Below are 20609 nucleotides of genomic sequence, written 5' to 3' on the forward strand. Positions count from 1 at the left end.
ATAATCCGTTGTTTTCTGGAGATACATTCAAGCAAACATCCATTTAAACATTCGCATTTATAATATTAGTACGACATTAAGTAGTAAAATTTTCTTACGTATGTTACTTTAATCCTTTTCTTATCTATAAAATAAATATATTTAAGATAATAAACTTTATGATGTTAATGTGAGATGAAATCTGCTAATGTTATTTATAAAACAACACTGAAATATCATAAACATTATAACGTAACGCGTAACGTTAACTGGTTGTTAATACTTTAGAGCTAAAAGATTAAAAAAGAAAAATAAAATACTGGTTTGTTAGAATTCAACAAACCTTTTTTTTAAATCAATAAAAGTGTTATTAAAAAAATAAGTTATTAATTAATAATTCGATTTGATTTTGTATATTTAGAAATATTCGTGTTAAAGTGAACTCAGTGTTTAGAAAATTATATATATAAATGAAAGTCGTGTTAGTTACACTATTTATAACTCAAGAACGGCTTTACCGATATGCCTGAAAATTGGTGAGGAGATAGCTTAGAGCCAGGAGAGGGACATAGGATACTATTTATTCTTTTTTTTTCGAATTTATGCCTTGAAGAGTTGCTTTTTATTTACAGCTAGTTTTTAATAAAGTAACGTAAAGATTTTCATGCAATAGAATATATTAATAAATAATAAAAATGCGAGCAAATGATACTGAACGTAATGAAAAGGAGATAGAAATAATAGAGACGATGGAGAAGTTTGGCAGATATCAGATGCTGCAGTACTTCTTGATCTGTCTGCCTGCTATCGTCGTCACCATGCTTAATGTTAACTATGTTTTCGTTGCTGGAGAAGTCAACTACAGGTACAGTAAAGAACTTCTATCTCTTACTTATCATTACCCTATTCCTCATAGAGTAACCGTAGAGTACTAATCTTACTAATATTATAAATGCGAATGTTTAGATGGATGGATGTTTGTTAAAAGATATCTCCAACGGTTGTATGGATCTTGCTGAAATTTGGCATAGGTGTAGAACATATTCTGGAAGGACACATAAGCTATTAATCAAGCTTTTTTTTACATTTCCGCGCGTACGTGTCGCGAGCGACAGACAATCTTCCATACATCTCTTACAGCCGTCATATCTGAATTCACTCCCAATCCATCCATACTTTCATTTTATTTTTATTTATGCCCTACCAAATACCAAGGGGCCAGCTGAAAACCAGCGCAGGAATGGTCAAGCCTTCCCTGCACCAGCTGAGCTGGCCACCTTTTTTGCCACATTCTTAATTTATTTAATTATTTTTTTTTTTTCATTTTGTAGTTTTTTAGGTTGTTTGTGGCAATAAATTAATATTCTATTCTATTCTATTTAAATACCGTTGCGATAATCTAATCTAAACCACTCACCCTAAGAAGATTTGTAACCTGTGTGGGTTATTTGAGTTAAGCCGTGATTCTTAATTTGTTTATTATACTTACCGTGGGTTTGCGATACCAAAATCCCCGTTTAAAACATATCGTTATCTCTGTTTTGTCAATGATAATGACAGGGATGACGATATGTTTATACAGACATTTAGATCTCAGAAATCAGCGGTTAATGTCTCAGAAAAGATTTAATAAGTTAAATTAATGACCACAATATTTATCAAATGTTACAGATGTCGTATACCAGAATGTGAGGGTCAGTATCCAGTGTACAACACAACGTGGTGGCCGAACAAGAATATAGATAGGTGTACGAGGCCACTACTCAAGGAACTGACAGGAGGAACGTGCACCAATGACAGTTTCTCTGACGCTGTCGCGGTCTGCACAGAATGGGTCTACGAAACTAATGACACTGTCGTTGCTGAGGTTTGTGGTTAAGACACCATAGACTTAACGATTTGATAGTGATGTATTAACTAAAATGGTCTTCAGTACATCCCTTTCGGTCCATTAAAACGCAAGCAGCGCATCTGTAACCTGCATATAGCTATGGACAGTTTAATTTTTCCTCTTTCACCTAAATCAATGACCTAACCTTCTTTTGCCATTTTTAGCCGACTTCATGTTATAAAATAAATCACCAATAAACTCAAAAAGGATCGTACGGGTCAATGACCTACTTAGATGTGTCAAAATCGCAGGAAAAGTACAGATAAAAAAAATCGTATTTTGTTAAAAGTTTTGACGTCACAATTTAGTGCAAGTTACTAATTTGTATTTAAAACATACTGTAGTAACAGAATTCCATATGTCGTCTAATATTTCCCTTTTTCAGTGTCTTTTCTAAATATTATCCAAGTGATTTGGTTTTGAAATGCAATAATCTTATATATATAATTCTTCTGTGAGTGTGTATGTCACTGAACTTCTCTCAAACGACTGGACCGATTTTGATGAAATTTTTTGTGTGTGTTCAAGGGGATCTGGGAATGGTTTAGATTCACAATTTTGTCCGCTGGACAATGTTTTCTTAATTAATTTTTAATTTATTAGTAGTTGTTGATTTTGGAATGTTTTACATTGGATCCGACAGACGGCGCTACCATCGCAGTGTCAAATTTTAAATAATATTTACATGTAATGACGTTATATATTGTCATAACATTTGAATAATAGTTTTCATCAAAATGGTCCAGAATGTTTTAGCTTATTAAAAAAAGTTTGAAATTTTCAAATTAAAGACGTGTAGACAGGACAACGTCTGTCGGGTCCGCTAGTATATATTATAAATTCTTTTCGTAGTTTTGAAATTGGTTCGTTAAAACACACTCTGTATATCATATCTCGAAAAGATCTTTATAGATATATTACAATTTTGTGTACATCTATTGTGACGTGTTACACATGTAATATTAAATTTATAATAGCATAATTTAATCCGGGTGTGTAAAATATTGATGCAAATATAATAAAGATAAATATATAATTACTGAGTACATGTGATATGAGTTTGTAGATGTTGCTATCTAGTTGAATAATATTATAAAAGACGAGAATAAACTATTTATATAAATATTTCAACAATGGTAGAGTCCGCTTTAACATCTTCGCATGAATTGTCCCGGCTATCCCGGTGAAATACCACGACCACACAGAAGACAGGCGTCAAGTGGAAGCAATTCCGCGTTTCGTCTGACGAGTGTGCGTCCCGGATTCCCAATTTAGTCCCGATTCCCTTCCCATCCTTCTTATAAGGAAAGGATGGGAAGTGAAATTTGACTTTTCAAATGAGAGGATGCATGGAAAGGGAAAATATTTTCTGTGCATCCTCTCCTCCGTCGATTAAAGGTAGGCAACGCATATGCAATTGCGTATGTCTATGGGCAACGGTCACTTCGCTATTTCAGCGATTTCAGGTGGCCGCTCGTACAATAATGTATATAAAATACATCTAAAACAATTAGTTACAACGGTTTGACAAATACAGCATTTTTTAATAGAGAAAAGACTGTAATGATAATATTATAGTAAATTGTAACGAATAATATTTATATTTTTAATGTAAATATATCCATGGAGATATAAATAATAAATAAATAGATTCAATAAAAAGCAAAAGACAAATTAATATTGACCCGAAAATAATAACCTCTGATTATTATCAATCAACTTGAATTAGCCTCGTTTTTCTATCAATTATTTTTTTTATTCTCACAAATTTTATTGTTTAATAACGTTAATCATATCTTTAGTAAGATAAGATTACAATGTACTTTGTCATCCATTGTTCGAACAAATAATTTTTAATTAAAAATATCTTTATGCAATTCTACACGATGCCATTGATCCAACTCACTATGTGTCCCCAATAAGAGGCTAGGATTCTACCCAAAGTAAGCCCATTGTGGGTTGGTTGACTTCACACATATCTTTGAATTTGTTCCCAGATATGTGCAGGTCGGATCACGATGTTTTCCTTCACCATAAGAACGTCGGATAGATGTACATATTATATGTAAATCGGAAATCAAAGAACACATTGGTATATGGCGGGATTCGAACTCAGGACCTGCAGATTGCAAGTCAAGTGCTTGACCCCTGGGCCGACGTTTTTACGAAATACCTTCAAGAAGCGAGCATACCATTTCCTTAAAGGCCGGCAACGCATCTACAGTTCCTCTGGTGTTGCAGATGTCCATGGGTGTCGATGATCACCTTGGTGTTCCCGCCGCTCGTTTGCCCCCTTCTCTTATAAAAAAAAAATAGATAGCAAAACAGTTATTAGTGTGTTAGAAGTGGAGTCGTTATTTTAGTAGCTATTGTATTTTGTATAAAATATCTTTTTAAATTTTCAGCTCGATCTCGGATGTCAGCCGTGGAAGTCAAATATGATCGGCACAATCCACAATGTTGGCTTATCCCTCGCAATGTTGGCATCTGGATGGATGTCTGACAGGTACCCATTTCTACGACATCACTAGAAAGAAGCAAACACACAAAGAAAACAAATACAACTAACTATAGCTTTCTGAGACCAAAATTCCCGTTTAAAACATATTGTGTCTTATTACATTAACATAAATTAATATATGAACGGTTAAAACAATTTCGTACATTTGTCCGGTGTCAGCACCGACTCTCTCTTTCTCTGCCTAGCTTGCATCCTACAAAGTGATGGGGAGCTTTTCCAATCAGTCTTTTACACTTCTTCTCTCCACTACATCTTCGTCTGAGTTTTGGCACTTATGTCTTTTACCACTGCCATCTTTCCATCTCATTGTCAGTATGCCTGTATACTAGCTGTCACCCACGACTACGCGCGAAATCAAATATAAACTTAATAAGTAACCTATGTTTTCTTCCAGGCTATGTTCTACATCTATGTCAAATTTCAGCAAGATCCGTTCTAGAGGTACCTTCAAACATCGATCCATCTAAATATTCGCATTTGTAATATTAATAAGATTAATTATTTTTCAGATTTGGTCGTTTACCGACTTTTATACTGTGTTCGGTAGGAAGCTGTATTGGATTATTGAAAGTCTTTGCTAAAACGTACTACGTGTACGTCTTGATAGAATTGTTGGAAGCAACCATTGCTGGAGGAACATACACTTCTGCTATGGTACTAAGTAAGTTAAACAATTAACAATCATTTATTTATATCTTTAAAGCACCAATAGCCAAATGGTTATGGGTACGGATTTCCGATCACGCGGTCTAGAGTTCGAATCCCACTATTCGCCTATTCTCGTAAACCATATCCTAGCACATGCATAGGAGCTTAGTTAGAATGGTACAAGAAATATTAGTAAATTAATAAAAATCTGCTAATATTTTATAAAGAAAATTAAGTTACCTCCACTATTAAGAATATTTGCAACAGGATTCCGAAAAATAGCAATTTATAGGCTTTGATTGGTGCCAGTCAACGTCCGTTCGCTCCGGCTGCCATTCTTATAATGATTAGTGGCGCCACTGTCGCTTATGTACACAAGCAATATTTGTTATAACTACCTTCCATTTTTGATTTCAGTGATAGAAATAGGCGGTAAAAATAATAGGATTTTGGCGGGAGTTATATTTGCTTACGCTATATATGTAGGTGAAACACTCTTCGCACTTATATCAATGTATGTACCTTACTGGAAAAACTTGGTAATGATAATTTACAGTCCAGCAATATTGTCCATTTTACTGATATTTGTAATCAAAGAAAGTCCTCGATGGCAATTACTTAACAACAAAACGAAAAGCGCTAAAAGAACACTACTCCACGTGGCTAAAGTCAACAAAGTTAATATTAATAATGAAAAATTGCTAAATATGAATGAAGAAAATCTTAAAAAAGAGTTTAATATTGATAGTTATGAAGAGAAAGAAGGTTTAATGGCTATATTTAAGTCCAGAGAGATGATTAAACGATCATTAGTCGCTGCGTTCTGCAAATTTACGTCAGGCTTTGTGTACTACGGCTTAATGGTGAATTCTGTTTACTTGCCGGGTAACAAATATACTAACTTTATGCTCGCTTCAGTGATGTCATATCCTGGTGAGCTGATGTCTTTGTATTTGATGAATAAGATTGGAAGGAAATTTCCTTTGATATATGGATATTTACTATGTGGGCTACTCTGTGCTGCTTGTGGCTGGATACCTGAAGGTATAAACTTTATTTATTTATAACGTTAACTATTTTTACTCTTGGTATATCAAGACTCGACTAAATCTAAGTGTTTTTATTATTATAAAGTGGCAAATAACGAAACAACCGTTGGATAAAGTTCAAATCTCCTCCCCTTTCCCATCCTTTCCTTATAAGAAAGGGAGAAGGGAAATCGCACACTCATCAGAAGAAACACGAAATTAAAATTAAGTGTCACCTACTCTTTAGTAAAAACAGTCGTCAACTTGAATTATTGAAATGGAATTCATTCAATTGTTTCTTTTACAGCATACACTTGGCTTAAAATAACCGTATTCTTATTGGGTAAACTGATAGTGTCTGTGTGTTATACTGGTGTTATCACTTACACTATGGAGTTGTTCCCAACCAGTGTGAGGGGCACCTTGCTAGGGGTGTGTTCCGTCAGTGCTGCGTTTGGCAGTATGTTGGCACCCCTTACTCCTATTCTAGTAAGTACCTCAAAACCTCAATATTTCCGAACCAATGGAGTAGCCCACCAGTTTAAAGGCCTAGTTTCAATTCATCAGGCCTGTAACCCAGAAGGGTAGGCAATGATTGCGAAGTTTCAATTTAATCGATATCTGATTTTTACAATGTCAAATTTCAGAATTCAGTGTCTGTGGTTCTTCCATCAATGATCTTTGGGATAACAGCCATTATCTCTGGCATTCTTCTGACGCGAACACCAGAGACTAAAGACGCGCCTCTCTTGGACACCATAGAGCAAGTGGAGAAAGCTTATGGAAAGGCGAGAGAAAACAGACAAGGCGAAGATAATCCTGGATTTAATAAAAATATAAATGATTAAAATACAATAGTTTTATTAGAATCGTCTTAAAGACGTTAATTATATATTTTTTATTTATTTATTAAAAAAAATCCAAAACTCTGACAAATTGTTTTTTTATGACATTAAGACCAAAAATACTAATCAAACATATTTAGGCTAAAAAGTAAATACTAAATAGAAAAATAGTTTATGGAGTAGGTGAGGTCGGCCATCTTGTTTATGGAATTGGTTGCCTATCGTTATAACGAGGAAGAAATAAGTACCAAGTTCCTTACCACGCATGGATCAGAAATAATTCTGGCCAAACAATAATGGCCGTGCCCTTGAATATGGCATTAAATTTTATATAATACTTTTAGACATTTTTAGTTAGAATCCTTTGGCGCGAATGACGCGCTTTCATTACAAAGTGAAGTGTCAGAATGATTACTGAGGGGACATAAACGTCGACATTTTATTACTGCTAGTGTTGTGGCAGTACACCGGAATAATGTCGGATTTTCTACCTAATACGTCGAAGTTCGCTAAGTTATATCTATTTATTAGTATAATCTACAATAAAATAAAAGATGAATCAATAATATTGGTATTTTCATACTTAAATACAGATATATAAAGATAGGATCTAATAAAAACTAAATATACTAACTAATCTTATTTAAATCTGTAAATAAAAACGAATAATTCACTAAAATATGTTATTAAAAGGAGTCCCTTTAGGCAAGGTCCCGAAGATACTGGCAGCGTTCCCCCTCTGTACAGCTAAACTAATTCTTTGACCGAGGTAGCTGCCAGCTCTTCGGTCCCCTGTGATGTCTTAAAGCGCTAGGACCCCACGGACCAAGGGTCTCGACGCCGAATGGTTTATGGTAATGAATGGTGAATCAGTAAAATATTAAGTTAATCGAAATTGTAAAATTCGTACTATTATTTTGTTATCTTAAATTACTATTATATTTATTATCTGTCGATATTTTTGATTGAGATCTTTTAAATGATAAAAATATCTTCCGTATATTAAATAGAAATATTCTTTTCATGATGTCTAATAATTTTATGACATGTCATTATTGCGATATGACTCGACATTTTTATAGACTACTAACGATGATATTATATTGATTTGTCACCACCGGGCAAGGTTTTTTTAATCATTAACAATCAAACAAAGATAAATTCACTATTACGCTAAGTTTTAAATGCAAAAAAATAAAATCAGAGCACCAGGAGCTAAGTTAAGGGGTAATACATAAAAATACAGATTAATTAAAACCTCCATCATTTTGAAGTCGACTATAAAATTAACTACTATTCGATCTTTGGCTTTAAAATAAATCTAAACTGTCTTTTCAAATATTTTTAAAAATATTTCAAAACTAGCCGTCGCCTGCGACTCCGTCTGCGCGGAATTAAATCTTATATCTTTAAATGAGCAATTTAGGCTCCAACGATTTTCATAAAATTTAGTATGTTTGTTTCCTACGCAAACTTGTCCGAAATTTGGACGACTCGACCAAACGCACAACGAAACGAACGAAAACTACAAAACGCAACGACAACAATAACAACCAAAGAAACGTAATGACAACACCGAACCAAACACCAAACATATCCGACTTGCGGGAAGCATATCTGTAGCGAGACATTGTATCTTAACATCGCGATTAAAGTAAACGATATCTCGCTACAGCGCCATCTGTTAGGGTGCAGCAGAAACGGCGCCAACATAGTATATAGGAGGTTTCGGGGGCGATAAATCCATCTAGCTAAGAATAATTTTTAGAAAATGTTATTTTATTCGTGTTTTATCGATAATCAACTTAACTTTTTCTATCGATAAGATCGAAAAATATTATTCATAATTCATCATTTTATTAGTAATTCGTACTTACATATAATTTCCAAAAAACACAATTCAAAAAAAAAAAAATACCGAGCAAAGCTCGGTCATCCAGGTACTAAACATAATAAGCCTATGTGAATTTCATCTAAATCCGTTCAGCGATTCCGGAGATACCTTCAACCATACATCCATCCATTCGCATTTATAATATCAGAATGAATATTGATGTTCACATGACTTGCAAATTTTTATCGATCATTCATAGCAATAATTGCATTGCAATGTTTACAAAAATCATTCTGATACATGAAAAATATATATAGATAAAGTCTAAATTTTACACATTTAATAATTATTATTGTGAAATATTGCGCAACGGTAGTGAGCTTGGTTTTTCAGTTGACTTGGGCTGATTTCGCGTTCGCCGGATTTTATGATGGTTTCAAACAACAATCGCTGATTCCGGACTTTGACGAGAAATACCCAAGCTTCAAGAAATTGAGGGAAACTGTCGCGAATCTGCCCGCAATTAAAAAGTACTTGGAATCGAAATCATAATTATATGTTAATTATAAATTTGTTACTTTGTTTTTAAGAATTAATTTAAATTATAAGATAAATTAAAAACTTTCATTTAATTACTTTGTTTTTTATTGACTAAAAAAGTAAAAAGGATAACTGATGAGAACATTTGGATGTTTTTTATCTATGGTATACATAAAAAGCTGTGTAAATGAATACAGCAAAGGCAAGGAAGCGCCGAGGAACTGTTACAAAGAAAATCCGACATTGTGCCGGTTGCACAACACTAGCCTTACTAAAATGTCGACGTTACTAATTAAGAATGTCTAATAGTACTTAATTAATTCTGCCACTTTTTGCAATCACATATGCTTATCAAGCGAATTTATCAGGGCAAACGAGGAGAATCCTATGTACTTAACGGGACCAGACTAAACGTGATCGCCCCTTTTTATAGTTACGAGTCCCAGGGTCCCCGAAAAGTATTCTGGGACGTCATATTGTCCCATTTTTTAAACCGCGCGCAAAAACAGCCGAGTCGGCCGATGCGAGTGATAGACGAGACCGCATCATCTGCCAACCCATATACGAGGGTTTTCTGATTTTTCAAATTTCAGTTCAGGCGTTTGTAAATAAGGCGAATTTTAAAAAAATATGACAAGAGTTTTATTCTTACCTTTAGACATTATTCATTACAATCCTTCGGCGCGAATGACGTGCTTTCGTTACAACATCCAGTGTCAGAATGAATGTGACGGGACATGAACGTCGACATTTTAGTAAGGCTAGTTTGAGTCAATACACTGTCTCATTTTCCAATTTTCTTCCTAACATTACTTAAAATTATCACCAGCTATTATTCATAATCAGCTTAACTAAAAGTTTTGCCTAAATGTATTTTTATTTGTAACTTAAGCTTACTGATTTTTTTTGAAGAAAAACTTTAAAAAAAAATTTACGTATTTTTCATTGACTATCTTTAATTATCCTAAATAAGTTAATGTCATGTTTTGATTTAAAAAATAAACGGTTACACATATTCTATCACAGTGTTTACAATTATTTGATATAATTTACTAAGAAACTATTACTCTTTTAGATTTGAGTTTCGGCACAATCATTTCAATGTATTGTCTATCGTAAAAAATCTATTCGATATTAAAAAATGTTATATTTATAATATAATTAATATTTCAAAGATTTTTTTATATCACAAGGTGGCAAGCGAGCGAGCGGCCACCTGAAATCGCTGAAATATCGAAGTGACCGTTGTCCATAGACACACGCAATTGCATATGCGTTGCCTACCTTTAATCGACGGAGGAGAGGATGCACAGAAAGAAAATATTTTCCCTTTCCATGCATCCTCTCATTCGGAAAGTGCACTTCCACTTCCCATCCTTTCCTTATAAGAAATAGGATGGGAAGGGAAAGAGGACTAATTTTGGCCTCCGGGACGCACACTCATCAGACTGTACGCGGAATTGCTTCCACTTGACGCCTGTCTTCTGTGTGGTCGTGGTATTTCACCGGGCGAGCCGGGCCAATTCGTGCGAAGATGTTAAAGCGGGCTCTACCACTGTTAGAATTTTATTGTACTTCTAACGCCATCTATCGGAAAAATTATAAAACCAATGAGATAAGTGTAATATTATTACCCTATTATAATACGTTACGTTACATTACTAGTTTTTTTTTACAAATCATGACATTTTAAAAATATAGCTAGTCAAAAAATAACTAACTAGTTTAATTTTTAACTTTTGTTTTAAAATGCAGCCAAAATTGGCCATTCGTTCATTAGATCCTCTCACTCAGAAGGCTTTTTATTCATCAAAGTTTTAAATTGCTGATTCATGATGAATCATAATTTTTTAATTATAAAACAGCAAATCACAGTAAATATCTTACACTCATGCATACGTGAATTATTAAAGCAAAACTTTGTATAGAAGATTTCATAAATCGTAGCGGCTCTTAACTTCGCGCGAGTCGCTGCGCAGAATACAATTTTAGGTATAGCGGGGCGGAGCGGGATGCGGGGGGAGGGCACTGCGCAGCGCAGAGGTGATTTGGGCCTCTAAGATACTTGAAAATAACTAGTAATTTAAGCAGTTTTAGCACAATCATCTTTTTTATTCTTTTTTAAATTGCCAACTCACGATGACTCAGCAAAGCATATTGTACTTTTAACATGACAATTAAGATACAGGCTTAAAATAATTTAACCTGATCATTTTGGAAGTGTCGAGTCATGCTACGAATTTAAAACAATGACTGCGCAATGATTTTATACACTAGCTAATGCCTACAACTTCTGTTTAGTTTTTTTTTAAAACCAAATTTTAAAAAAATCACATTAGGTTAATATTTAATTGTGCTCAGATAAAATCACAGCTAAACTTTAGGTTAGGGACGGTTGAGTTGGTGACTTTTAATATTAAACTTAACGGGCCCAGCGTACACAGATCGGCCCTGATTACTTTCAGAATCAATGTGCTATATTAAATAATTTCAATTAATAACTATGAGGAATGTCACACCTCTGTTTTGCCTGTGGCAACACTGTTACATGAGGCAAAATTAATTTTAAAATCCGTTGATCGTTTTTCTTTATTTTTTTTAGGAACTTTCGTTCTTTTGAACATGTCAGTCCCAAATCCATTGATGGCTTATACCACTCGATCGAATATATAAATATTTTTCACAGATTATTAAATGCTTAAAATTAAAAAAAAATTATGTAGATAATCTTAGAATCAATTTTTATTCAGTTTATATTTGGCCAGTAGTATCGTATAGATAAAAATGTGCAAGTCACAGATGTACGAGGCATAAATAGTTTTTAATATAAATATTTCGCCTCACGTATTATTACATTGTGTTTTCAACTCGCAAACAGACGTGTTGTTCCTCGTTGTTATTAATTTAAATTTATATATTGTAAGTATTTATTCATTTATAATTTTCTTAAATAGTTTACTATATTTTTTTTTAATAAATTTGATCATATTTTTCTGTTAATTTTCATAAAAAAATTTTGATGTAAAAAAAAGTAAAAAAGATTTTTTGTTATAAAAAATACAATTTTAATGTTATTTAAGTTTCCATTTATTATTTTTACTACGATCTTCAATTTAAAATACATCCATTTTGTATGTTTTTGCTGCTACAAAAGTATAAATATCAAAAACTAGCTGTCGCCCGCGACTCCGTACGCGTGGATATATAAAAAACGTAAGTTAAATAAAAAGCAGTTAAAAAAAAGAAAAAAAAAGAATAAATAGTATCCTATGTCCGTCTCCTGGCTCTAAGCTACCTCCTCACCAATATTCAGGCATATCGGTAAAGCCGTTCTTGAGTTATAAATAGTGTAACTAACACAACTTTCTTATATACCATCCCTTCTCATATTTATAGTTATTATTTATTCCGCAGTACAATGAAGGACGTAAAAGTAACGTATTTCGATATGGAGGGCACTGCTGAAGCTATTCGCTGGCTCTTGTCCTACGGTGGTCAAGAATTTGAAGATGTTCGCGTCGGATTCGCGGACTGGCCCGCTTTGAAGCCAAGTTAGTATACCAAGCCAGTAATGGATTAATTTTTTTTATTCCCTTACATAATATTTAAAGAATGTTGACTCGTTTAAACGAAAGTAAATTAAACTCTTCTACTAACTACTTCTCAGTTTTAAAATTTATAATTACTTAATTCTGCTAATATTTAAAAAAAAATCAGACAATGAGAAATTACATTTGATTAAAACAAACTTGTGGACATATTCATTGGGGTTTCATTAAAAATTACGAATAAAAGTATCCTTCAACTTCCAGAAACGCCACATGGTGTTATGCCCCTGCTGGAATTTGACGGCAAAGTGTACGGTCAGAGTTTTGCTATTTGCCGTTACCTCGGAAAGAAATTCGGCCTGGGCGGTAAGACCCTGGAGGAAGACCTAGTTATTGATCAAAATACAGATTTCTACGCAGATGTTCGATTGAGTAAGTAAATATACATAAGAATTTAAAGCAACCATTAAAATATTTTATTTTATAAAAATTAGAAATTTTATAACCTAACCTTTTAAAGTGGCAGGCGCCTTTCCGTTCCTAGTTTTACACAAAATGACAATGGGTTAGTCTGCAGGACTAACTGATTCATAAATTTACGTAATTTGTTACTTCAGAGGGAATCCAGTCATTCTGGGAGCCTGATGCGAGTATTAAGGCGGTGAAACAGGAAGCCCTCGTGAAGACAGTGTACCCCGAACTTCTGCCAAAGTTGGACAAAATCATTCGAGAAAACAACGGACACATGGCCCTCGGCAGGGTGAGTACCTCACATGTACTAACTTTGTATTTAGAGATATTTTTAAAACAATTTCATATAAGTTTTTTTAACTTTCAACTGAACATTTCAACAAAACCGTCCTTGTAATATGTTTTTGTACAAGTTTTGGCAATGGGAATTTAAGATATTATTATTTGTAAGAGATTTGGATGAACAACAGTAAAGAAAGATGTAATCTTATAAATATTTGAAGAATGAAAAATGACTACAAAATTATTATGTTGTAAATACTTTTCCTTTCAGTTGACTTGGGCTGATTTTGTGTTCGCTGGATTTTACGAGTATTTCAAACAACAATCTCTGATTCCGGATATCGATGAGAAATATCCAAGCTTCAAAAAGTTGAGGGAAACCGTCTCCAGTCTGCCGGCGATCAAAAAGTACTTGGAATCAAAAACGAAATAATTTATATAACTCATAGTTTGTTACTTTGTTATTAAGTAAGTAAGTTAAATTGTAAAATAAATTAGAAACCTAAAAAAACTAATACTCTAATATTTTTATTATATAATATTTTACAAATTATGACAAGATAAAAAAATATGAAATAGCGAAGCGACCGTTGCCCATAGACATACGGAATTTCATATGCATTGCCTACCTTTAATAGACGGAGGAGAGGTTGTACAGAAAGAAAATATTTTTCCTTTCCGTGCATCCTCTCATCCGGAAAGTCCATTTCCACTTCCCGTCCTTTCCTTATAAGAAAAAGGGTGGAAAGGGAAAGAGAACTAAATTAGGCATCCGAGACGCACACTCATCAGACTGTAGTTGGAATTGCTTCCACTTGAGGCGTGTCTTCTGTGTGGTCGTGGTATTTCACGGCGGGCGAGCCGGGACAATTCGTGCGAAGATGTTAAAGCGGGCTCTACCACTGTTTGCAGTTCATTTGTCGAAATTATAATTATGAATGCGCAATAATTTTGTATACAAGTTGTTGCCCGCGTGGAATTACAATGAAATCCATGTAATCCCACATACATATTTAACTTAACGATTAAGCGCAATTGACATATACACGCTTATGTAATTTTATAATTTAATTATGAAATTAGATGATATAAAACGTGGTACAATATATTTTTTTTAAATATTAGCAGATTTTTTTGTAAATTTACTAATATTTCTTTTACCATTCCAACTAAGCTCTAGGCTTGTGCTAGTATATGGTTTACGACAATAGTCGAATGTCGGGATTCGAACCCCCGACCTCGTGGTCGGAAATCTGTACCCTTAACCATTAGGCTATTGACGCTTAAATTATTTATATATATTCTCTTAATACTTCCATTTAAATATGAATTTGAATAATTCATTTAAAAACAAAACAAAAACCATTTTTAAAATAAAATAAAAAAATGAATTCATTAAACCTTTATTATCCAATCATTTTAAAACAATTCCAAAGAGACGATTAAAATAAAATAATTATAACAAATACCACTTTTTTTCCTTTTTTAAATGTTTTCAAATTTTTTTAGGCTATTTTTTATTTATTACGAATTTCTATATTGATGATACATAAGACAATAAATACAAGCGAGACAAGAAAAATGCGAAGTATTTTGGAAGGCATTATGGAAGACCTACGTCCAGGACATAGGCTAATGATGTCATACTGGGATTTCTTATCTCTAGTTTTACAAAGATGAATGAAAGGTATGGCAAGTGTCACTGTAGAGTAGTAAGGGTCAACATGGTCCTTCATACAGGACAGTTAGGCAAGGGTTGGCGCAATACATGCAACCCCTGTTTGAGTATGTAACGCCGTCAGAGCCGCAGACCGGCTGGTAATCAGCGGTGCAGGCGCAGTTCTGAGCATATGCTGACTGCAGACACAACAGCAAGCAGATAAACACTGAAACAATTTTTTTTATATATGCTAAGGTGGCAAACGAGCGAGCGGCCACCGGAAATCGGTGAAAAAGCCAAGCGACCGTTGCTGATAGACGTACGCAATTGCGGATGAGTTGCCCATCTTTATCGATGAAAGAAGGGAAGCACAGAAAGAGAATACTTTCTCTTCCAAAGTATCCCCTCATCCGGAAAATCGACTTTCACTTCGCATACTTCACTCTTAAGAAAAAGGGTGGGAAGTGAAAGAAGACTAAATTAGCGCTCCGGGACGGCAGCCTAATTGCCGTGGTGTTTGTATCGAAAAATATGATCTGTTGCTTGAGAAAGTGATCGAATAATCTTATACCGTTGGTTTTTTATATACAAAAGTACATATTATAAAACGATTATTAATAGACGGTTTCTGAGACAAACATTTCTGAATGAAACATATCGTCATCCTTGTCTTTCATCTTTGACAAAACAGAGATAACAATATGTTTTAACTTTGTTCTTTAGGGATGTTGGTCTCAGAAACCCACGGTCATTCAGTGTGATTAAAGCAGTTAGTAGATAAAAATAAATTACTTACCAAATGTACGAAGCATCTTAAATGCAATATAATTTCAATTATACGATGATTTTCAATACAGTTGCATTTTATAGCAACAAAAACAATGCAACAATTGCAATGCAATGTAAACATTCGTATAGTTCGTATTGTTAACTTTTATGAATAAAAATAATTAAAAAATACAAAACCTCTCTTAATGCTATATTTGTTTAAATGTTTTATTCATAATTTGTGTAAATAAATTGATTGTCGCTTATTTTTTAAAATAAATAAAATGCAGCTTTAAAGTGCATGCTTCAATATTATCGTTTTACTAAATATGTACAGTCAGCTGCATGAATGTATACATATACAAAGCTACAGAAATTTGTAAACGTCTTCGGTTTATAAAATATGTATGCACGTATCCATCCTTATGATTGCAACTATGAATACTTGGTAGTGACGAAAACGTGCTTACGTGTACGTTTGTATGTTTGTTTAAACGCGCTAATTTCAGGAATTACTGGTCCGATTTGAAAATTTTTTTTTGTTAGGGCCTTCCTCTAGAAAACGACTATAGAGGAAGGCTTTAGGCTATATAACATTACGCTGCGACCAATAGGAGCGAAGTGTCAGCGGGTAATTATGTCTTTTTTAATACCGCGCAGACGGAGTCGCGGGCGACAGCTAGTGCGTACATATTTATGCAGCTTACTGTACATAAAAGACGCGGAGTACAGACTAAACTGGATTGGACGATATAGGTTACATTATTCCTATGTCATAACTTTGATCAAATATGCCTTTCAAAAGTCGTGTGCTGTTTTTTCATCGATTACTAACAGAAATCGATCATATATCGATACCTAAAGTTATTATAAAACTGAATTGCCGCAAGTAAACTAATATTGTGTACATTAATGTCTGCAATATTTGAATAGCTGAAAAAATGCAAACAAACAACCATTTTGTTATTGTGTTTTATTTTTTAATTTAAACGACGGTGACTCTGGGGTTAAGCACTTTTTTTTCAGAGGGGAATACTTTATGCATTCTCCGCGCCCCGGGTTATGTGGGTCGCCTACGCAGTAGTTATGTGGGATTCTCTGCCGGATGGGAAGTATAACCACTAAACCCCTCTGTTCCTCCTACGCATCATGGCGAGGCCACGGGCACGCTTGCGCTTTCGTCTGCGACATCGCCTGCGACAGCTGCCGGAGCAGCTCCCACTATAGGGGAGTGGGGTTAAGCACTAGTAATCTGCAAGTCCTGGGTTCGAATCATGCCATGCACCAATGTGTTTTTCGATTTACATTTATCCGACGGTCTTACTATAAGGGAAAACGTGTGAATTCAACCCTCACTGGACAGCGTGGTTGACTATTGCCTAGTCACCACTAACATAGTTGGCTCCGAATCCCTCAGTGGAGACCTATAGTGAGCTGATAATGATTTTTAATCACGTTTTTTTTAATTATTCAAAATAAAAGAGATAAACCATGCTCATTAAAGAAATTCTTGACACAATTTTTATGAAGGTTTGTTAAGAAAACGAGATAATTTCTAAAACATGTATTCCATTTTAAAAAATACATTAAAAAAAAGTTATAAATATAACTAATACACAAGTTTATAAAGTCCTGGTTCATATGTCCTCGGTCGTATGTCATTATTCCTGCAGGGTCCTTGTCTGATGACCTTCAGATTGGGCTTATGACATCTCATGCATTGCGCGTTGGAATAGGTGCGCCCATCAGAGGCACACACCGGCCAGTAAACGCGGGGGCAGGGACAAGACAAGCCTGCAGCTATTGTAGCTAGCATTACGAATAAGAGGACTGAAAGAAATATGGGTTAAAATTAAAGGTATGAATAGGTTAATTTACTAAATATTATAAATGCGCATGTATGGATGTTTGTTAGAAGATATCTCAAGAACGGCTGTATGGATTTATCTGAAAATTGGCATAGATGTAGAACATGTAGGCTACTATTCTTTTTTTTAAATTCCGCGTGGGCGGAATCGCGTGTGACTGCTAGTAAAAAAAATTAAATAAGGTAAAAAAAAGCAATAGAGACTGATTGAGAAATAGATTATTATTAGTCGGTTTTTAACCTCTGACTAAAACCTTTAACTAAAATCTCTGTGTAAAACCTATCGTCATCCCTGTTATTTAACAAAATAGAGATAACATGTTTCAAACAGGGATTGTGGTCTCAGAAAGTCACCATAAGTCACGTAATACATGGATAAATAGTCGGGTTTCGAGACCATTTTCAGACCCCTCAAGGTTCCGCAATGAAAAGGGTTCATTTCGACTTGCTTATGTAAGTTATAGAGCTTGTTCTGTGGTCGCGTTGAACCTTGGACCACTAAAGAGGTCTACTCTTTCAAAGGGTCTGAATTTAGTCGGTGCCGGCACCAGACTGACTATTCGTAATTTGGGTTGTTTTAAATTAGTTTGCATTTATAATTTTACAATTAAAAAACATGTTAATTAATCGAATACTGTAGCTATCGGTGTAAAAAATTGATAACTTACCAGTTTTTAGTGACATTATTTTGCTATTTAATTATTTTAAAATATACAGTCCTTTTGGTGCGCAATTTTATTTTGTTTAGCGTTTCAATTAAAACAACGTATTTATAGTCGGTATAATGATAAGCCACTTAATGATTAACTCACAGTAAACCATTAACCTTTATTTAAGTAAGTGTTTGTTTATTGATTTCTCATTCTGTATGACAACGGATTCGTTGATAGATCTAGGGATGTGTCATTATTATTATGGGTTTTCACTGCCGAAAAACATATAGCCATTCATTTCTTTCTACAATGCGTTTGATTTTTAGTTGAAATATTGTAGATGTTTAAAGAAAAGTCTAGATAAAATAGTACTTCTATTTATGGGAATCTTGGAACCGCAGATACATTTTTCTAGGTTATGTGTTTGTTTGTTTCTAAAGCTATAACAGAAAGCGTGATTTGTTCAGTTAGATATTTTGCTATAATTTTTCATCAGGCGCCGGTTCTGACAGATACCTTTTGTTTTGTACAGGTTTTGTTATTGGAACTCAAGATTATATATAGTGAATCTAATTAAAAATCGCTTAAAATTTTCATTTACATAATTAAGATAAGTGAATTTTATTCCAAACATTTTTAAACGAATAAAGGGAACATTTCAATATAACATATCTTTGGTTGTTTTGTAATAAGTATACATTTTATATGAATTGCCTCAGGAAGGAAAAACATGTTTATTAACTGTAAATATTTACACGACACAATTGGATCACTTCTCGAGAAAACTCGACTAGGAATACACATTGTGTAACTGTGTAAACTTGCCACATTGCAATCTGTGAATGAATATATCTTACTAATATTATAAATGCGAATGTTTGGATTGATGTATGGTTGTTTGAATTTATCTCTAGAACGACTTAACAGATCCTGCTGAAATTTGGCACAGATATAGAACATAGTCTGGAAGAACACATAGGATACTAATTAGTGTTTTTATTTCGCGCGGACAGGTTGGCGGGCGACAGCTAGTCATTATATATTTTCATTCATAGTTATTTCACGGCCCAAGGTCTTGGTGATCTCACGATATTTACTAATACTATTATTATTTTGTTTGGTAGCTAGTGGAAACGTATACATTGCGTTACTAATCATTTAGTGGAAAAAGGATCTAAGACTCAGATATACCCGCATATTCCACTTTATGGTCCGTTAGATTTAATAAATTAAATTTAATTATTTAACTCATCATAAAGGTACGCTTCCACTGTCCCGCGCCGGACGCACCGCACGCACGGATTAAACGGATTTGCTTTATCTTGATGCGGGCGGCGCGGATGAACGCAGCGCTATGTAAAATCATACAAAGCAAACTAAAATCCGTTGCGGTGCGTGCGGTGCGTACTTTAAGCCGACATATTGTTTTGGAAGTTAGTAACCACACTACAAAAAAAACGATAGTTTCCTAAAAATTTTTAGACATTTCATAAACTTACGAAGGCCCTTTGATATATTGTTTCGAGAGGTTTAGAAAGATTATAGTATAATTTTAGAGGTAGTGCACTTCGTCAGTTCAAATCATGGAAAGGGACCAACTTTAGTTGGGATATTAAACAAGAATAAAGAAACAATGTCAGAATCAGAGATAGTACATTAGAAATTTTACACTGAATTTAATAAAATGATTTAATAAAGTAAACAAAGATGTTTACGAAGACATCGTTGTATCAATCACGTGCGTCAATCCAACGAGTTTACGTCGGTTCCACATAATAAATAAGTTTAACTAAAGATATCACAATCTTGTAGACACGGACATAAAAAAATGTCATATTAAAAGTAATGCATTAATAGTATCACCCTTGACTTAGGGTAGGCTCCGAGCCCTTACGTCATGCCATGGGTGCGGCGCCGATGAGGATACTGCGCAGCACACCCTAGAGGTGTGCTGCGCTCACGAAGAAGAGCGCCGCACCCTGGTGGCGACGATTGGGAGTGACCTCTCGCTTCCTGGCGTTATACGCGCCATGCTAGGAAGCGAGAGGTCATGGACAGCGGTTGCCTGCTTCTG

General features: G+C 34.3%; 2 protein-coding genes across 2 annotated transcripts; both read left to right on the forward strand.

Moving 5' to 3' along the window:
* Positions 1–629: 629 nt before the first annotated feature.
* On the forward strand, positions 630–6930 carry LOC106126665 (solute carrier family 22 member 3). Its single transcript, XM_013324424.1, has 7 exons — positions 630–844; positions 1651–1846; positions 4276–4376; positions 4901–5052; positions 5457–6083; positions 6375–6556; positions 6715–6930. Exons 1-7 carry the CDS (start codon positions 675–677, stop codon positions 6913–6915), a joined length of 1629 nt encoding a protein of 542 aa, XP_013179878.1. The 5' UTR covers positions 630–674; the 3' UTR covers positions 6916–6930.
* A 5177-nt stretch (positions 6931–12107) lies between these two features.
* On the forward strand, positions 12108–14084 carry LOC106126576 (glutathione S-transferase 2-like). The gene is made up of 5 exons (XM_013324295.1): positions 12108–12205; positions 12701–12837; positions 13099–13266; positions 13452–13594; positions 13859–14084. Exons 2-5 carry the CDS (start codon positions 12705–12707, stop codon positions 14018–14020), a joined length of 606 nt encoding a protein of 201 aa, XP_013179749.1. The 5' UTR covers positions 12108–12205; positions 12701–12704; the 3' UTR covers positions 14021–14084.
* Positions 14085–20609: the final 6525 nt, after the last annotated feature.

The sequence above is a fragment of the Papilio xuthus genome, unplaced genomic scaffold (assembly GCF_000836235.2).
Source record: "Papilio xuthus unplaced genomic scaffold, Pxut_1.1 DF824992.1, whole genome shotgun sequence".
In the NCBI taxonomy this organism is placed as follows: Eukaryota; Metazoa; Arthropoda; class Insecta; order Lepidoptera; family Papilionidae; genus Papilio; species Papilio xuthus.

What these genes read in the sequence shown, in the direction of transcription:
- LOC106126665 (XM_013324424.1), top strand. Translation starts at nt 675, where the DNA reads ATGCGAGCAAATGATACTGAACGTAATGAAAAGGAGATAGAAATAATA. An exon ending in TCTGGATGGATGTCTGACAG is followed by an intron (nt 4,377 to 4,900) that starts GTACCCATTTCT and finishes ATTATTTTTCAG; the next exon opens with ATTTGGTCGTTTACCGACTT. An exon ending in CACTTCTGCTATGGTACTAA is followed by an intron (nt 5,053 to 5,456) that starts GTAAGTTAAACA and finishes TTTTGATTTCAG; the next exon opens with TGATAGAAATAGGCGGTAAA.
- LOC106126576 (XM_013324295.1), top strand. Translation starts at nt 12,705, where the DNA reads ATGAAGGACGTAAAAGTAACGTATTTCGATATGGAGGGCACTGCTGAA. An exon ending in CTACGCAGATGTTCGATTGA is followed by an intron (nt 13,267 to 13,451) that starts GTAAGTAAATAT and finishes TTGTTACTTCAG; the next exon opens with AGGGAATCCAGTCATTCTGG. An exon ending in GACACATGGCCCTCGGCAGG is followed by an intron (nt 13,595 to 13,858) that starts GTGAGTACCTCA and finishes TTTTCCTTTCAG; the next exon opens with TTGACTTGGGCTGATTTTGT.